The sequence below is a fragment of the Mustela lutreola genome, chromosome 6 (assembly GCF_030435805.1).
Source record: "Mustela lutreola isolate mMusLut2 chromosome 6, mMusLut2.pri, whole genome shotgun sequence".
Taxonomy (NCBI): Eukaryota; Metazoa; Chordata; class Mammalia; order Carnivora; family Mustelidae; genus Mustela; species Mustela lutreola.
Window position 1 is genome coordinate 84816923 of NC_081295.1, and position 16229 is coordinate 84833151.

Sequence of the window (16229 nt, forward strand, 5' to 3'; positions counted from 1 at the left end):
GGAAAGAGTGTAATGAAGGTCTCTGTGAGAGGCCACCTGGGTTGTAAGATTAATGTAGATCTGTTTAAACAATCTTGGCTAAACTTTGAGCCACCCTAATGGTGTCTTGGGTTGGTTATAAATTTTGGGGGACCTTGTTAAAATGAGGCAGCCTCTTATCCAGAGGTACCCTCAGCCAGCATTACCTGGATTGGTTTTCTGGTTGTGATTCCTGATGTCAAAAGGGAAGAGAGAGACTTCTCCAAGGATTGTATTCTTGGATGTAGCTTCTTCCCATTCTGACCACCAACATACTCATCCTGTTCTGTGTACACAGGAGGTGATTACTACAAGACGAGAACATTGGGACTCTCAGCTGTGCACACTTGGGAAATTAAAGCTGTGGTGTTATGTGCTCAGTTCCCTTTACAACAACTCTACCCAGGCCACAGAGCTTACTAGACCTCTTTTTCTAGGCGGATTAGTAAGAAAGAGTGTATGCAGGCTCCCAGGTCAGGTAGACTAGATTGGCTTATAACCTCAGTAAGCCAGTTTCCTTATCTGCAAATGGAAATAGTAATGATAATAATAGTACTTCATAGCCTTACGAATGAGCTTTCATCAGAAAATGGGTGTATATAGTAGCACAGAACCTGGCACCCCATAAATAGCCAATACATGTTAACTTTTGGGTACGTGTAAATTTATATTATCTCCTCCAGAGAGAACAGAATTGATAAACATGAAAACACTTCAGCCCTGTTGTTGCTGGTCTAGACTTTTTTGCTTTCTCTCAGTGGCAACCTAGGTACCTTTTCACTTTGAAATGCCTCTTTGGTTCTGTGAATGGTTCTCACCAACCTTCTGTCCTCAGACTCCTACCCCTTTAGGAACCCCCTCCCCCACGAAGGTCTCTTCCTGAGGACAGAGCTGACTTTTTTAACTGGTTGGTTGAGTTTTGGGTTTTGTGGAATAGGTATCCCTAAAGTGATTTCTCAAAATGGTCTGCTTGGAATTTCCGTTTTTCTGTCACAGGGAATGACATTCTTCCCTCCCTTCTTTGCTCTGTAGTGTGCTGCAGTATGTCCTTCCAATTTCTATTTGCAAAAGTCTTCATCAGAGAAAATTCCAATTCTTAATCTTAATAGTTGACTTAGACTGAATCTTCATCTGCTTCAAAAAATATAATAAAATACTTGAAATGCATAAAAAGGTGTAAAGAAAAATATAACACACCCTTATGTACGCACCACTCAAATGATTTACATTCTTCATTCTTATAGAAAGCCCAAGGCTCCACACGCCGTCTCTCGGTGTGGAGTTTTAACCCAGGCCAGAGTATGCGCATGCTTCAGCCAGTGTTCATTCAGCATCCAGCCACTTATTTTGCCAGAGTTAAAATTCAGCTTCTTGATTTAATGGCTTATTTTTAAAATCCTCAAAATATCAAAAGACTATTTAGGATGGGTGCCTGGCTGGCTCAGTCATTAGAGCATTCAACTCTTGATCTTGGGGTGGTGAGTTCAAGCCCCAAGTTGGGCGTGGAACCTACTTAAAAGGGGGGGCATCCAAGTGGCTCAGTCAGTTAGACACCTGACTCTTGATTTTGGCTCAGGTCATGATCTCGGGTTTTGAGATCAAGCCCTGTGGCAGGCTCCACGTTCAGCAAGGAGTCTGCTTGAGTTCTCTCTACCCCTCTCCCAACCTGTGCCCTGCAACAGGCACATGTGCATGCTCTTGCTCTCTCAAAAAAAATAATAGTTATAAGTATACAAATACAAATGAAATAAAAAAGCAAGAGACAGTATTTAGGAAACAGCCAGGAAAAAACAGTAGTTACCTTGGTATCCATACCATTCCATATCACTCTGTTGGGTTCATGATGTGCAATCTTGAGGTAAACATTGCCTCCAAAGAGGAAAACAACAATAACCATAGACTCCTATGCAGTTTTTTTATTGATGCACATCTGCCTGTTTGTTGTTCTCCTTTTTTTAAGGTTTTATTTATTCATTGGACAGAGAGAGCGCATAAGCAGGGGAACTAGAAGGCAGAGGGAGAGGGAGAAGGAGGTTCCCTGCTGAGCAGGAAGCCTGTCCCGATGGGGACTGCATCCCAGGACCCTGGGATCATAAGCTGAGCCAAAGGCAGATGCTTAATCAACTGAGCCAGCCAGGCGACCCCTGCCTATTTGTTCTTGACAGGGGACCTTCTGAGGTGTGTACTGCAGGCAGTGGGTCCTGCATCCCCCTCAACAAAGGAGAAGCGGGCATGGTGACAAGTCCTTAACATACAGCCTCACCAGGTCCGCAGAGGAGTAATTTGCCTTTTCTGGCTCACGGATGGATTTTTGACAGCATATATTCACAATGTGTTGCTCCAGTTTTATTTTCTTTGAATTGAGCTCGTGTTCATTTCTGATTGTTCATTCAGTAAGTTTATAAATACCCTTACTTTAGTGATTGCTGAAAGCCAACAATCTTATCCACTGATAAATAAAAATATTATGCTCACTGTAGGAAACACGAATAATTCAGAGGCCTATAAAAATGAAATTAGATATCACCTATAATTCCACAGCCTAGTGATAAGCACTGTTACCATTGTGATCTATTATCTTACTGGTCTTCTCTATGCATGTACTTTTTTCTTAATACAGAGATTATAAAAATATTTTTTGGTTCCAATTTTCACTTTATTGAGATCATTTTCTAGTGTTATTAAATAGCCTGTAAGATGTGCTTTTCAGGGGCATTATAACATTTCGTCTGGTGGCTGAACTGTGATTTATTTCATCATTTCCAATTTCTAGATGTTTATGTTGTTTTTAGTCTTTAACCAAAATAAGTAACACCATGATAAACTGCCTTAAAGCCTCTTTGACCCTCTGGTTATTTGTTAGTATCAGAGATTACAAACCGTTTTAGGGCTTATGGTATGGTATGTTGCCAAATTGTTTTCCAAAAGGCTGTACAGTATACCCCCTCACATCCGGCAGTATCAGATGGTCAACACTGAGGAGAACTGCTCTTTAGAGCTTTGCTAACTGAGCATGTGGAAAATGGTATTTTGTTTCTGGGGTGCCTGGGGGGCTCAGTGGGTTAAGCCTCTGCCTTTGGCTCAGGTCATGATATCAGGGTTCTGGGATTGAGCCCCGCATTGGGCTGTCTGCTCAGCAGGGAGCCTGCTCCACTCCCCCACACCCCCGGTCTGCCTCTCTGCCTACTTGTGATCTCTGTCTGTCAAATAAATAAATAAATAATCTTAAAAAAAAAAAAAGAAAATGGTATTTTGTTTCCGTCACATTTAAACTGCTACGTCTTGTAATCTAGTTTTCTCTCCTGTATTTTGTGTGATGTCTTTTCTTTCTTTACTCTATGTGAGACCGGTGTTTGAAAATAATGCCTCAGTAAAATCTTACTCCCTTTCTGATGCTAATAGTAGGGACATTTGATGAACTGTATGAGTTATCAGACTGTATTAATCAGTATCAATAACCATTATCTTTCAGAATAAGCATTGGACTCCTCTAGTGAGATGAGATGGTTTATTAGGCCCCCCAACTCTGCCCAGGAGGAAGAAACAGCTCCTGGAAATGGGGGAACTTCTGCTCTTCTGGCAGAGCTTTGTTTCCCTGCTAAAGTCACTGTGCGTTGCCAGAGGAAACAGAGGCATTTAATGATGTCTTTACTCCAGTGCATTCCAGTCCCCAGGTGTAAACTTATACAGGGTTTGGGATTCAAGAGATGTTAGACAAGACTGAGTTAGAAATGTCCCAACCAGCATCCAACTCTTGGTTTTAGGTAGTAATCTCAGGGTCAGGAGATCAAGCCCTGATTTGAGCTCTGGGTCAGCATGGAGTCTGCTTAAGATCTCTCTCCCTCTCCATCTGCCCCTCCCCCTACATGTGCCTATGAGCACGTGCACACTCTTTCTATCTAAAATAAATAAATCTTTTAAAAGAAGAAGAAATGTCCCAGCCACTTAGTCCCCTGGATCCAGAATAAGAGCCTGCAGATGTTAATGGGGAGACATAAAGAGGAAAAGGTCAGGAAGGTAGTAATGGTCTGCGTAACTCTTAGAGCTAGGCTCTCTTTCATCAGTGAGCTAATGTGGTATTTCCCAAACTTTAATTATGCACCATATTTATAGTTTTTCTGCCACAGTCTGTACTGTTATTTACCAAATGGATTTAAAAGAATGAACTCTTTAAAAAACTCAGTTAGATTTACATTTCATTATTTTTTTTAAGGATTTTATCTTTAAGTAATCACTACACCCAGTGTGGGGTTGAACTCACAACCCAGAGATGAAGAGTCACATGACTCACTAAATGTGCCAGCCAGGTGTCCCAGATTTGTATTTTAAAGTAAACCCTATCACTTCTTTAAATTAGAATTAGAGAGCCAGTTATCACTTGCCAAAAATGGAAAGTAACTTTAGAAAAATAAACACAGTAAAAAACAAAACAATCCTTTTTTTTTTTTTTGGTCAGAGAGAGAACACAGGCAGGGGGAGAAGCAGGCAGAGGGGGAAGCAGGCTCCCTCCTGAGCAAGGAGCCTGATGCAGGACTTGATCCCAGGACCCTGGGATTGTGACCTGAGCTGAAGGCATACCCTTAACTGACTGAGCCACCCAGCCACCCCAAAACAATCTTATTAATAAAATTCAAAGCTATCTGACGTTACTTACGAATATGTGGACCCTGAGGCTGCCCTCTCTTTGTTAAAAAATAGTCTTCAAGACCAAGTAGCACCAAATGAGACCATCTCCTCTAGGCTAGCAGAAGGGCTTTAACAGAATAAAAAAGGAACAGCTCATTCATTCTGGAGCTCAGTGTTTAGTGCTGCATACGGACCTACCTAAAATTATCTCTGTTTCTGCCAGTGGTTTCTTTTCTACTCTAAGCAATAGTTCAGGTTATGTTGCCATAACAGATTAACTCTGGAATCTCAGTGTATTGACACAACAAACGTTTCTTCCTTGCTCATGCTACGTGTCCCAAGCAGAGTTGAGTGAGAGAAGGGGGCAGGCCCTGCTCCTTGCGGCCACTCTGTTTCCCAGGTGAGGGAGGCAACCACCCTCTGCCCCCCTCCTCCAGCCCGTTACCATGGTAGAAGAAAGCTTACAGAGAGAACTCACACTTTTCTTGTCTGCTTCGGCTTGGCAGGGATTACCTCACTTCTCACCTCAGCGCTTTGGCTGTAACTAGTCATCTGGCCTCCCCTCAGTTGGAGGGGCCTGGGAATCGTAGGGGAGCACATGGGATATTTGGTGAGCATTGTGTCTTTGCTGCGTCTGCCTCTGGAGCATAGTGCTGGTCCAGATGCATCTAGGCAAGGAGTGGGTACGAGTGTTTTTTTGTTTGAGAAAGGAAAAGACTGTGTACGAGGTAGTTTGACATACTGTTAATATTAAGCAAGTGAAGGTGGTCACATGTGTCCTGTGTCTGATCATTCCTTGGTGACAATGTTTCCTTTCTTAAAGCTTCATCAAAGAACGCTCCAAAGTCAACACAGTTCCGTTGAAGAATAAGAAGGCCTCCAGCTTCCATGAGTTTGCCCGGAATACCAGTGATGCTTGGGACATTGGCGATGACGAGGAAGAGGACTTTTCCTCCCCTTCTTTCCAAACTCTAAACTCGAAAGTTGCTCTGGCAACTGCAGCCCAAGTCCTGGAAAACCACAGCAAGCTGAGGGTGAAGCCAGAGCGCTCCCAGTCGACAACATCCGATGTTCCCGCCAGCTACAAGGTCATCAAGTCCAGCAGTGACGCTCAGCTGTCCAGAAATTCCAGTAAGTCCATCCTGCTCCCCTCTAGAGCTTCAGCCTTTCAGCAGAATGCCTTTAAAATAAACTGATTTTCTTTAGGGCATCACTCAGATCATTCATTGGCTGATAATCGTGAGAGCTTGAGTCCCTCAGACATCAGTGACCTAAGAGGTCATAGGCTGTTTTTGCTTCTCCCACCTTAATGGCTCCCTGGGGCTTCAGTTCCTGACCCTCGGAGTTGCCTGCCATTCTCTTCTTCCTTTCCCAAACTTCTGCAGTTTGGTTGCTTCACATTGCTGTAGACATGGTCAGGCTTAAGAATAAACGAACATATGTAAAACTGCTCGTGGCTGCAGACGTTTGGCACTGTTGGTTGGCCTCCTCAGCCCTGGGAGCAGTCACTAGCATAGGGCTGACATTTCCCTGTTCCCGAGAGATGGAGCAAGGTGGGCCTGAAGGCTCTGGGTCACAGCTCCCTGCCCATCAGGTTGGGTGGGGTGGGAGGAGACACCCTTCCTGTTTCTTTTTTTCAGCAACTGGTCAGGTGATGGTGGCTTTATCTGATGTTTGGGGACTGTCACTGTACTCCTTTAAGCATCCATGGCTGTATGTAATGTTGCCCTAAGGGGTTTTGTGGAAGCCAGTCATTCTGAGCTTGGAGGGGGAAGTTGTCATCATTCCAGTGAAAGTTAGAACAGCTGGCGGGTAAAGGGTGAAAAGGAAGCAGAGGAACGGCTGAGTCCTGGAGTGTGTCTGACTTGTGTTCTAAGGGAACAACTTCTGCAGTTTCAGAATAAGCACGTGGTCGTGAAATTAAGCCGTAATGCCTTTAAAATTATTCCACAGCCACTTTCCATCACTGGCCCGGGCCCCAGGTTGAACCTTCAGGGCCATGCCCACATGGGTGTTCGTGGTTAGCTGATGGAGGCCCATAGCTGTAGTCTCTTGGAAGTGTCTTTGTGCTGTGACTGAGGGTCTCCAAGGGTCCCAGTGTGAGGAAGGCCCGGCCACAGCCTCCAGTGAAGGTGCTGCGCATATGTAGCTGGGACCGTCCAGAACATTCCTTTCATGGTCCCTTCTGTGAGCCTCATCCAGTAGTCTGATACCAGAGGGACACCTAGGTGGCTCAATCCACTAAGCAGTTTCTTTCACCTCAGATCTTAATCTCAGGGGCCCTGTCGAGTCAGGCTCCCTGCTCAGTGAGGATCCTGCTGCTTTCTCTCCCTCTGCCTGCTGCCCTCTGCTTGTCTTCTCTCTGTCAAATAAATACATAAACATCTTTAAAAAAAAATCCGTGCTATCAGAAGTGCGCATTGCTCTCAGCTCTGCAGTGTGTGGTGCGCATTTTCTAGGCCCCATGTGACACGAGGCTCCCCAGCCGAATACCCTGTGACAGGCATTTCCGTCAACCCTCTAGTTGTGTGTGTTCCTCATTTAATTCTGGTTGTGGCTCCTGCTTTTTAAGGCCCAGACAGTTAAAGAATATGGAACAGCCATGGAAGGACAGTCAGAATTTAAAACAAAAACACTGAGTTTTCTTTGGGGTAGTAAAATAAATAAGGGCTTTTGGAGGCACACAGACCTAAAGTGGCATCTCAGGTCTTCTCACTAGCAAATCACCATTCACCCCTCTGAGTTGTAGTTTCTTCCTCCATAAAGGAGTGCCAGTTCTCTACCGTGTGTTGTGAGAATCCGAGAGAGCGCAGGTAAATGTGACCTGCCTGATGTCTTACGCATAGTGAGGACTCAGTCAGTGTCAGTCCTGTACCACTAGGTTAGAAATGTCTAGAACCAGACATATGGTTCTGCTCGAGTCTGTGCTCCTGTTCCTTCAGTCACATCCCAGCAGGCTTAAAACCTGGTTCCTCTGGGTGGGAAATGTGGGAGCACAGAGGAACTTTAGCCTCCCCAGACAGAATTGCCTTGGGACAGAGCTTCTCACCTGGTGTTCAGGGCACGTGGGTGGGCCGAGAACAGTTTTGAGTGGTGCCACTCCTCCTGTTCCTCTCAGCCCTTGGGGCTCCCGCGTGGGGGTTGGGGTTTCAGGCCAGCAGCCACCTGTTTTTATCACACACACTTTCCCGTGTCATCATTTCTCATGTGCTCTGTGATGTGGAAAGGGAAGGCAAACATGGCCTCAGGCTGTGTTCCCCCCAAACGCAACATTAGGCATGAAGGAACATTCTAAGTTGAGGTAGAAAGAAAACATTTGCTTGCCCTCTAGAGTGGCCACAAAAGTGCTCAGAGTTGCTCTGTCATCCAGAGTCTCTGACAGCATGGAAGGCGCCTCGGTAGGGGGTGATCGACAACCCAGCCCATCCTTCCTCCTTTGGGTGTCTGGCCCCCCTCAGCGGGCACCTTCAGGCAGCACAGACACGGTTTCGGCAGGGGGCCTGGTGCCAAGCTGCCAGCGTAAGGCTCGTTCTTGTCCATCCTCCACATGCCACCCGGTCTCTCTTTCACAATCGCAGGTGATACATGCCTGAGGAACCCACTGCACAAACAGCAGTCCCTCCCTCTCCGACCCATCATTCCCCTGGTTGCCCGCATCTCTGACCAGAATGCGTCTGGGGCGCCCCCGATGACTGTTCGGGAGAAAACCCGCCTAGAAAAATTTCGGCAGCTTCTCTCCAGCCACAACACTGACTTAGGTGAGTCCCTGGGCACCCCCCGGGCGAGGTAGGAGCTCCTGGTGACTGGAACTCTCCCAGAGAGACCTGGAAGCTATTGCTCTTTATTCTTCCTTCTTTTACTTTTCCAGCATCTCCTGATCTGGTGCCCATTGCAGTGACATGCAGGTATTAAGTCAGAAGTATGTTCCTAGGAATTAGGGACCAAATTAGGTGGGACTGGATTCTGTGGCCCGTAGACCATAGTGCAACTCTCCTGGCTTTGGTCTCCCCTTCCTCAAGGCGATTCGGACTGAAATCCACACTCACTGGGCTTCCTTTTCCCCTCTAAGTCTGACCTCCGAGCTGACCGCTTCACCACTGCGGAGCCGTGTCTTGGCCACTGTGCTGCTCAGGGCTGCTGTTGGGGGCTTTTTCCCTGTGCTTGTCAGTAGCCGCTGGTGCTGGTGGCGGCGGTCTTTCTGGAATGGTGGGTGGAGTCAGGCAGTGCCGGCTGAGGTTCGTTTTAGGGCCCTGTGGGAAGAGCACATCCAACACAGCTGTTCTCTGTTTGCAGATGAACTGAGGAAGTGTAGCTGGCCAGGGGTTCCCAGGGAGGTTCGACCTGTAACCTGGAGACTCCTGTCGGTGAGTTCTACCCACTGTGTAGAGAAGCGTGAGCCTCACACAGCCCTTCTTACCTGCTGAGGTTAGTCTGGACACATTCATCTTACTGCATAGACTCCTCCGGTCCCACTGGGTACGGCAGATCTGTGGGACTGTTGTCTTTTTCCTGTGCGTGGATAAACGCACTCTCGCAAGCTTATTCACACACGTATAGAAGAGCACAGCTTTTCCTGTAGTCACAATCTCACGTTCTCAACACCAGGGAGAAAGAGTGTAGTGAGCTGGGAATCCCAGCACGTGTTTGGGCCAGCTCCCATGTTCCCTGGAGTTCCCTGCTCTTCCAGCAGGGATAACCGGAGCAGTGGAGAGCCGCTCTGTAGTCGTGGGGTTGAGAAGTGGGCCTCCCGCAGAAGCCTGCACTAGTCCCGCTTTTACTAAGGACCGAGCACTGGGCCAGCCCCTGGGGTAGGGACGCTAGGATTTCCTGAGCTGGTCACATTCGCTCATTCATTAGTCAGGAATGGTTAAGGGCCTGCTGTTTGCCAGGCGTGGTGCCAGCTGCTGTGTGGATACGAGGACATGAATAAAACACTGTCCCTGCTCTCTAGGCACTGGCCGTGGGATGTAGGACCTAAATGTCCTCAAGAGGAAGGGCCACTCTCCTGAGTTCTGCCCCCTCCCGCAGCCGTGTTACCACTGCCTGGGCCATCTCCAGGAGGGGCAGATGCTGTGAAGAGGAGGTTTGGTGAGAACAGAAGGGGAGCAGGAGATGCAAGAATGGAGAGTGGGGTCTAGACCGGGGTGAGGAGGGAAGTTGGCCCGGAGCTTTGGCAAGGCGGGAGGCCGCTGCTAGGAGCTCTGTGTCTGTGGGTTGTCACTGCTGTGTCACAGATTCTGTTCAGCTTCCTTAGCTGGGAATTCTGACTGTTACCATAAAAAAGGTTATGTGACTGGCACAGACGTCCACGGCACGCTACCAAGGTGCGTCACAGAGGGGGCTGTATTGCTGGGATTCTCAGACCTGTTACTTTGCACACATACAGCCCTCAGAGGCCCCAACTTGGGTCCAGTTCCCTCCTGTTGACCTACATCCATTGCTCAGCTGCGCCAACTCCGGGAGCTCTCCAGTACTCGCCAGCAGAATGTGCTGCACATGTGGTGCGGGGCCATGGGGGTAACTAACCCTGGGAAGGCTGGCCTTGCTTCATCTGCCCACATGCGGGGCTCGTTGAAGGAGGAGAGGGCAAGCACTGGGTGGCCAGACCCAGGAAGGGAGGACTCTTGACCTCTTGGCAGTTGTCCTTCCATTCCTTTGACAGTTTCCAAGCCACTCCTCAGGCTAAGATAAAAAATTAAAGATTCATGCAACCAGTGTGTGTCTCCATCTGACCAGCAGTCCTGTCTGTAGGGCTATCTCCCCGCAAACACCGAGAGGAGGAAGTTGACCCTGCAGCGCAAGCGGGAGGAATATTTTGGCTTCATTGAGCAGTATTATGACTCTCGAAATGAGGAACATCACCAGGATACCTACCGACAGGTACAGTCATCAACTTTTTTGGTTACTAGTCATAATTTTCAGTGTGTCTCCTAGGAGTACTGTTGGAGTGTGGGATTTCCAAGTCTACAGGCTCTGGTGTGTTCATTAGGAATTAAGTTTATTCCCAGAACTGCTTCCCCTCTTTCTAATGGGTAGCTCTGATTTTAGCCATTTTGAATAGATTTTTTGGGGGGGGCATTAATCACTGGCAGTGCTTCTCAAACTTTATTGTGCATGCAAATCACCTAGGACCTTGATTAAAAACCCACCCAAGGATCATGATAAAACACAGATTCTGATTCACTGGGTCTAGGATGAGACCTTCACTTTGAACAAACTCTCAGATGATGCCAAGGCTGTTGGTCCTCAGATCGCAAATAGTAAGGGTTTTGGAGCACAGAGTGAAAGATGAGCTCGCTCAGTAGTCCAGGCCCTCTGGACTGTGTGACATCAGTATGTCCTTCTGGCAGCAGCAGCGCCCTCTCAGGCCCCTGTCTGTCTGTCTGTCTATAGGACTAGCTCAGCAGGGAGTGCTCCGTCACCCTCATAGTGGTCCCCACAGCCCGCCAAAAGAGAAGGGAAGGAAATGGGGGGGAAGGCCGGTGCTGGCAACTGTCCTCAGCAAGCCTCAGGAACTGAAGTAGCCTCTGTTGCCACTGACACAGTCCTTGGGGTCGTTAGAATGGGTGCAGAGAAATCCTGAAGCAGAAATCGACCATAGTGACTTCTTTGGTGATAGAAGTGAGGACATGCAGTGCCAGTTACTGAAGGCCAGCTTCCTCAGGTTCCCCATCCTGGCTTATTAGCACAGCCATCCGAGCCCTTCCAGTCCTTGGCGACTGTTGATGAGTAAGATTCTGAAGGAGAGTTCCCCATTTCGATCACACCTGTTGAGTATGTGCCAGCCCAGAGTGAAACAGACTCCAGAGCACCAGGAAAAAGAGGCTGATCCTCTTAGGTTGTGAAGCCTATTGCTAGTTGATGTGAGCTGTTGCTGTCATGGGAATGTATTCCAGATGGACAGGTGGGCTTCTCTAGACTTTTTTTGGTGTGTCTGTCAGTGCTTTCTCAATCGAGTGAGTCTCACTCTTACTTGATTCCCTGTTCCGAAGAAAATAACTTCTCAAAAGAACAAATCGGCATTTGTGTTTTTAGACCTGACTTCTCTTTTTCAGATTCACATTGACATTCCAAGGACGAATCCACTCATTCCGTTGTTCCAGCAGCCACTTGTACAGGAGGTGAGGGAAGCACTTAATGTTCTGGGCCCTTCTCCCACTGTAGTGCCTTGTGTTCAGATATGGAGCTGTGGTGCTTGCAGGGCACGTTCTTGGGCTGTCTCGCCGGCTCTTCTTAACAAATCCAGGGGCCAGGTGGAACTTTGGGAAGTGGAGGGACTTACCCAGAGTCTTACAGCTCCCTGGTAACAGAATGAGACTTGAGCTTGCACATTAGAATTCCTAGCCCTGTGTTTGCTCTACTTTATCAGGCAGGGGTGGCATGGGTCTTTATTGTGGTAAGTATACATAACATGAAAGGTGCCATTTTAACCATTTTCAAGGGCACAGTTTCGATGCCATTAAGTACATTCGCACTTGGACAACCATCACCACCGCCCATCATGAGGACTTCTTTCCATCTTCCCAACCTGAAACTCTACACCTATTAAACAGTAATTCTTCATTCCCCAGCGACCACCATCCTACGTTCTGTCTCTGTGAATTTGAATATTTCAGGGACTTCAAATAAATAGGATCATATAATGTCTGTCCTTGTGTTACGGGCTTATTTCACTTGACATAATATCTTCAAGGTTCATCTGCGTTGTAGCATGTGTCAGAATTTCCTTCCTTTTAAAAGTGAATAATATTCCTTGTGTGTGTACAAGACATGTTGTTAATCCATTCGTCCATCCATAGACAGTTGGATTGCTTCCCCCTTTTGGGTATGGTGAATCATGCTGCTATGAACATGCGTGTCCACACACCTGTTTGAGTGCCTGGTTTAAATCCTTTTGGGTATTTGAAATCCGTTCGGGAAGTTGAATTAGTAGTGGTATCGGAAGACCTAACAGATTAGTGAAGCACATGGAAGGTCTCATTGGGACTATTATTTTTTGACCCAAGCAGTAATTATTACTTCCTTGAGATTAGGGATTTCCTTAACAGCTTCGCAGTAGCTAGGACACTGGGTGTAAGTGCTCTCTGAAATGAACTCTGTTTTCACTTACCCTCATATAGAGAGGGATGGTGATAATATGGCTCAAGATAATAGTCTCTTTGACTTTAGGGTATATTCATAATTTTACTGGTGGGACCCCTCATGACTTACCAATAGCATAAAGAAGATTTTGAAGGTGACACCATTATGTTACCTCCAGATTCAGCTCAGGGGAAGCTAAAAAGCTACTGAGGATCCTTTCATGTCTTCCATTGTTCCCCACAGCTGAGCCTGGCTTATTCCACACTTTTATTTATTTATTTATTTATTTATTTTCAGTCCACTTAATTTGGAGATGTTCAGCTACTTCTCTTTTACCTGTGCATACTTACTGTAAACTTGGAGACAGGGAAAGTAGTTTGTTTAAAATACTCTTCCTAGTAGTGGAACATGAATACAAAGACGAAAACTCAAAGTATATTCTTTCCATTTTTTCTTGAATCATCTTTCCATCTAGCAGGCTATAGTCAAAGAGTATGACTTAATTCTTGAAATGCCAGCCAGGGAGCAGAGAACTAACACTGAATATTGAAAGACTTGCTTTGCATATCTGAAAGATACTTGAGAATTGACTATAGCAAGTCAGAATTACCCACACAAGTACAAGAGGTACACGAAAAACCTTTAGGGATTATCCTCTTTCCTCCTCTCTGCAAGGCAAGATTATCCCAGGCTGTCTGTCTGTAATGAAGATTCCCTGGTCTCCCTGGTAACCAGGCCTGGTGCTCTTCAGTTCCCTTGTCTTCAGCATTTTCACTTCTGTGTGTCTGCGCTGTCCCATCCTTACTGGAGAGGGATTCTCACACGTCTCCTGTCTGTGAACCGCTGGCTTCCATGTACTTGGCCACTGTTAAAACCAGTCAGTTGGGATTTGTGTATTCACAAGGAACTGAGTAGAAGCCCTGGTGAGTCCTTCAGACCTAACAGAGATGCCCGGGCAGACAAAGACCACAGGGCAGGGCCTCCTTTAGATCTTCCTGAATGTGGTGGGTCCAGTTTGAACTTCTGTTTCAAGGAAGGAAGGAAAGAATTTAAAAGGGCCTCCATTGGCATGTTGGCCTCACACAGATGAGGATGCCACACCCTTCCCTGGGCCTCAGAGAGCCAGTGGGCAAGTCTAGTGGAGGCAGAGAGGCCAGCTCGGTTCCAGGCAGGGCTTGGTTCTCACTGCCTGTAAGGGCAGGAGTGTTGACAGTGGGTGTGTTTCTCAGCTCCCTCTGCCAGCTGGAAGGCAGATGCAACATAGGGGCTGGGAAACGGCCTTTACTGTGTCTCCAGATTCTCCACTTCTCTCCTACCCTGGCTCACCAACTCTAAAACCATACAAGCATTTCCTTGCTGTTGTTCTCCCTGGGGGAGAGGGAGGTTCTCCCTTGCACCTAAACTCAGAGAAGGCCCTCTGCAGTCTGCCCCCAGAGCCCATGTGCTGTGGAGACCCACTTATCTCTCTTGCCCCCTGCTTGCGACCACTGTCAGCTCTGCCATCCCTCTCCTGTGGCTCCCCGAGACATGAGGCAGCCCAGTCAGAGCCAGTGTAAAGAATGTATTGAACTGGGGAGTTGTAGTCACCAGGATGAAGTCAGGAGACAAGTAGCATCAGAGAAGACGGGGTAGGGGACACTGAGAGGGCCTAATGAAGGCAGAGGGAGTGTAGCTGAAGGGGCCAGGGCCAGACGCTGAAAAGGGACCTGAAAGATTTTTTTTCTCCCCACTGTAGGTTCTGGTCTCCTGTGGCTAATATTCTTATCCCTAGCAGCTTTCCCATGGAGGCCCAGGCTGATTTCTCTGTTTGCCAAGTTCCCAGCTGTAGGATTAGGTTATTTGACTTCCTGTCCCCAGTGAATGTCTGGGTTGCATCCTGATACACGAAGTGACTTCCAGCATTAAAGGTCTGTCATGGCTCCCAGTTAGGCTGGGCTAGAAGTACATCTAGGCCTACATTTCTTTCCATCTCAGTGGGGAGAAAGGAGCGTGTGGTGGAGAGGGTGTTTCCTCTCCACATCCTGTGATAATAAAAAAAAAATTTGGAAAAGGTATTAGTACTTAGATGTTCTACCATCTTGCTTCTGGATATGGAGAGCCAGTGGTTATGGGATCGTGGTGTCCTGGTTAGTCCATACATGGCAGATCTTCTCCTCAGTCCTTCGTGTCATTGTCCTGCCTTTTCTCACTTGTAGATCACAGTGACTGCCTACTGCAAAGAGAAATAAAGGGCAAGAACGTTCCACCCCTGCTTAAAAACAGCCAGCTTCTTACAAACTTTCTGCATTTTTGTATATTTGGTTTGTCCCACAGTAGTTCTAGAATTTAATAAAAATTTGGCCTCATCCCTGAGGTACATTGTGAGGTAGGTAACTTAAGGGAGAGAGGGTATCCCTATGATTTAACAGTCATGTCTTCTTTCTCATTTTCCTAGATCTTCGAAAGAATTCTGTTTATTTGGGCCATCCGACACCCTGCCAGTGGGTATGTCCAGGGAATTAATGACCTGGTCACTCCGTTCTTTGTCGTCTTCCTCTCAGAATATGTGGGTAAGAAGCATGAGTACCAAGTTGAATGAACTATTGCTCTTTCTGATCTGCAGTGTGTTTGTTTTTCCCAAGAGTGCAGCCAGGAGGCATGTCTTGCCAAAAAGAGATCATGGCCCTCGAGTACACTGCTAAACCTATTTTGACAGCAGTAAGCAGCCTGGAATTCATTTCTCTCTTGAGATGGCCACAGATCTCACCCAAAGGACCTGCTTTGTCACAGAAGGGCCAAATGGATACCTTTATGTTCTGCCATACACAGATGGTTCAGTGCTTTATTTGAGGCCATTTGGGGATTGTTTTGAACTTGTCTCAAACACAGGCCCTCCTTCACGAAAGCTAAATTTTTAGAGTGTACATGAGGTTTTCACACTTGAGTTCACATACTGTATCTTAGCAGCGGAATGTGGCCACGTAGGGGAGGAAAGCTGGGGGCACCAGAATCCAGCTCACTTTGGAGCTAGCAGAAAGGGCCTAGGAGAGCCCCTGGACCTCTATTTCCCTCCTCCTCCTTCTCCTCTTGCCCCATTAGGTGTTCGTCACTTTGGATAAAATGAGTAGATATTATGCGGGCGATTAGGTTTTCTTATACCTCCAGCCTCCTCCTCCAGCCAGGCCTGAATTAGGCGGAGTCTTGAAAGGGGTGAAGGATCTTCCCCTCCTCCGTTTGGTTTCCTCTACTGCTTGTGCTTGGAGACTCACCGGAAAACCCATCTGTCATGTTGGTTCTCTCAGCAAGTTAAGGGGGAGCTCTTGGGGGAATCAGAACATTGGAGGCAGCCTCAGAACACCATTGTGTCATCCCCTCATTTCACCAATGGGTCATGAGATGCCATGCCTCCTTATTGGTGGCAGAGCGAAGACTAGATAGGCTCTGGAGGCAGTGGGTTATTGTGGGTTTTGGAGGAAGCCAGTGCTGGAGGGCAGGAGGCTAATGAGAAGTAGACCAGAGTAGAG

General features: G+C 47.1%; 1 protein-coding gene across 3 annotated transcripts in view; it reads left to right on the forward strand.

Moving 5' to 3' along the window:
- Positions 1-16229, forward strand: part of TBC1D22B (TBC1 domain family member 22B) — a 74705-nt gene that overhangs the window by 19660 nt on the left and 38816 nt on the right. For all 3 annotated transcript variants that reach the window (XR_009354686.1, XM_059177830.1, XM_059177829.1), the window contains exons 3-8: positions 5468-5775; positions 8223-8402; positions 8938-9008; positions 10396-10524; positions 11700-11765; positions 15161-15275. Coding sequence is in view for 2 of the 3 variants with exons in the window: in XM_059177830.1 (XP_059033813.1) it covers positions 5468-5775; positions 8223-8402; positions 8938-9008; positions 10396-10524; positions 11700-11765; positions 15161-15275 (869 nt within the window). In the remaining variant the exon portion in view is untranslated. The remainder of the gene's footprint in view (positions 1-5467; positions 5776-8222; positions 8403-8937; positions 9009-10395; positions 10525-11699; positions 11766-15160; positions 15276-16229) is intronic.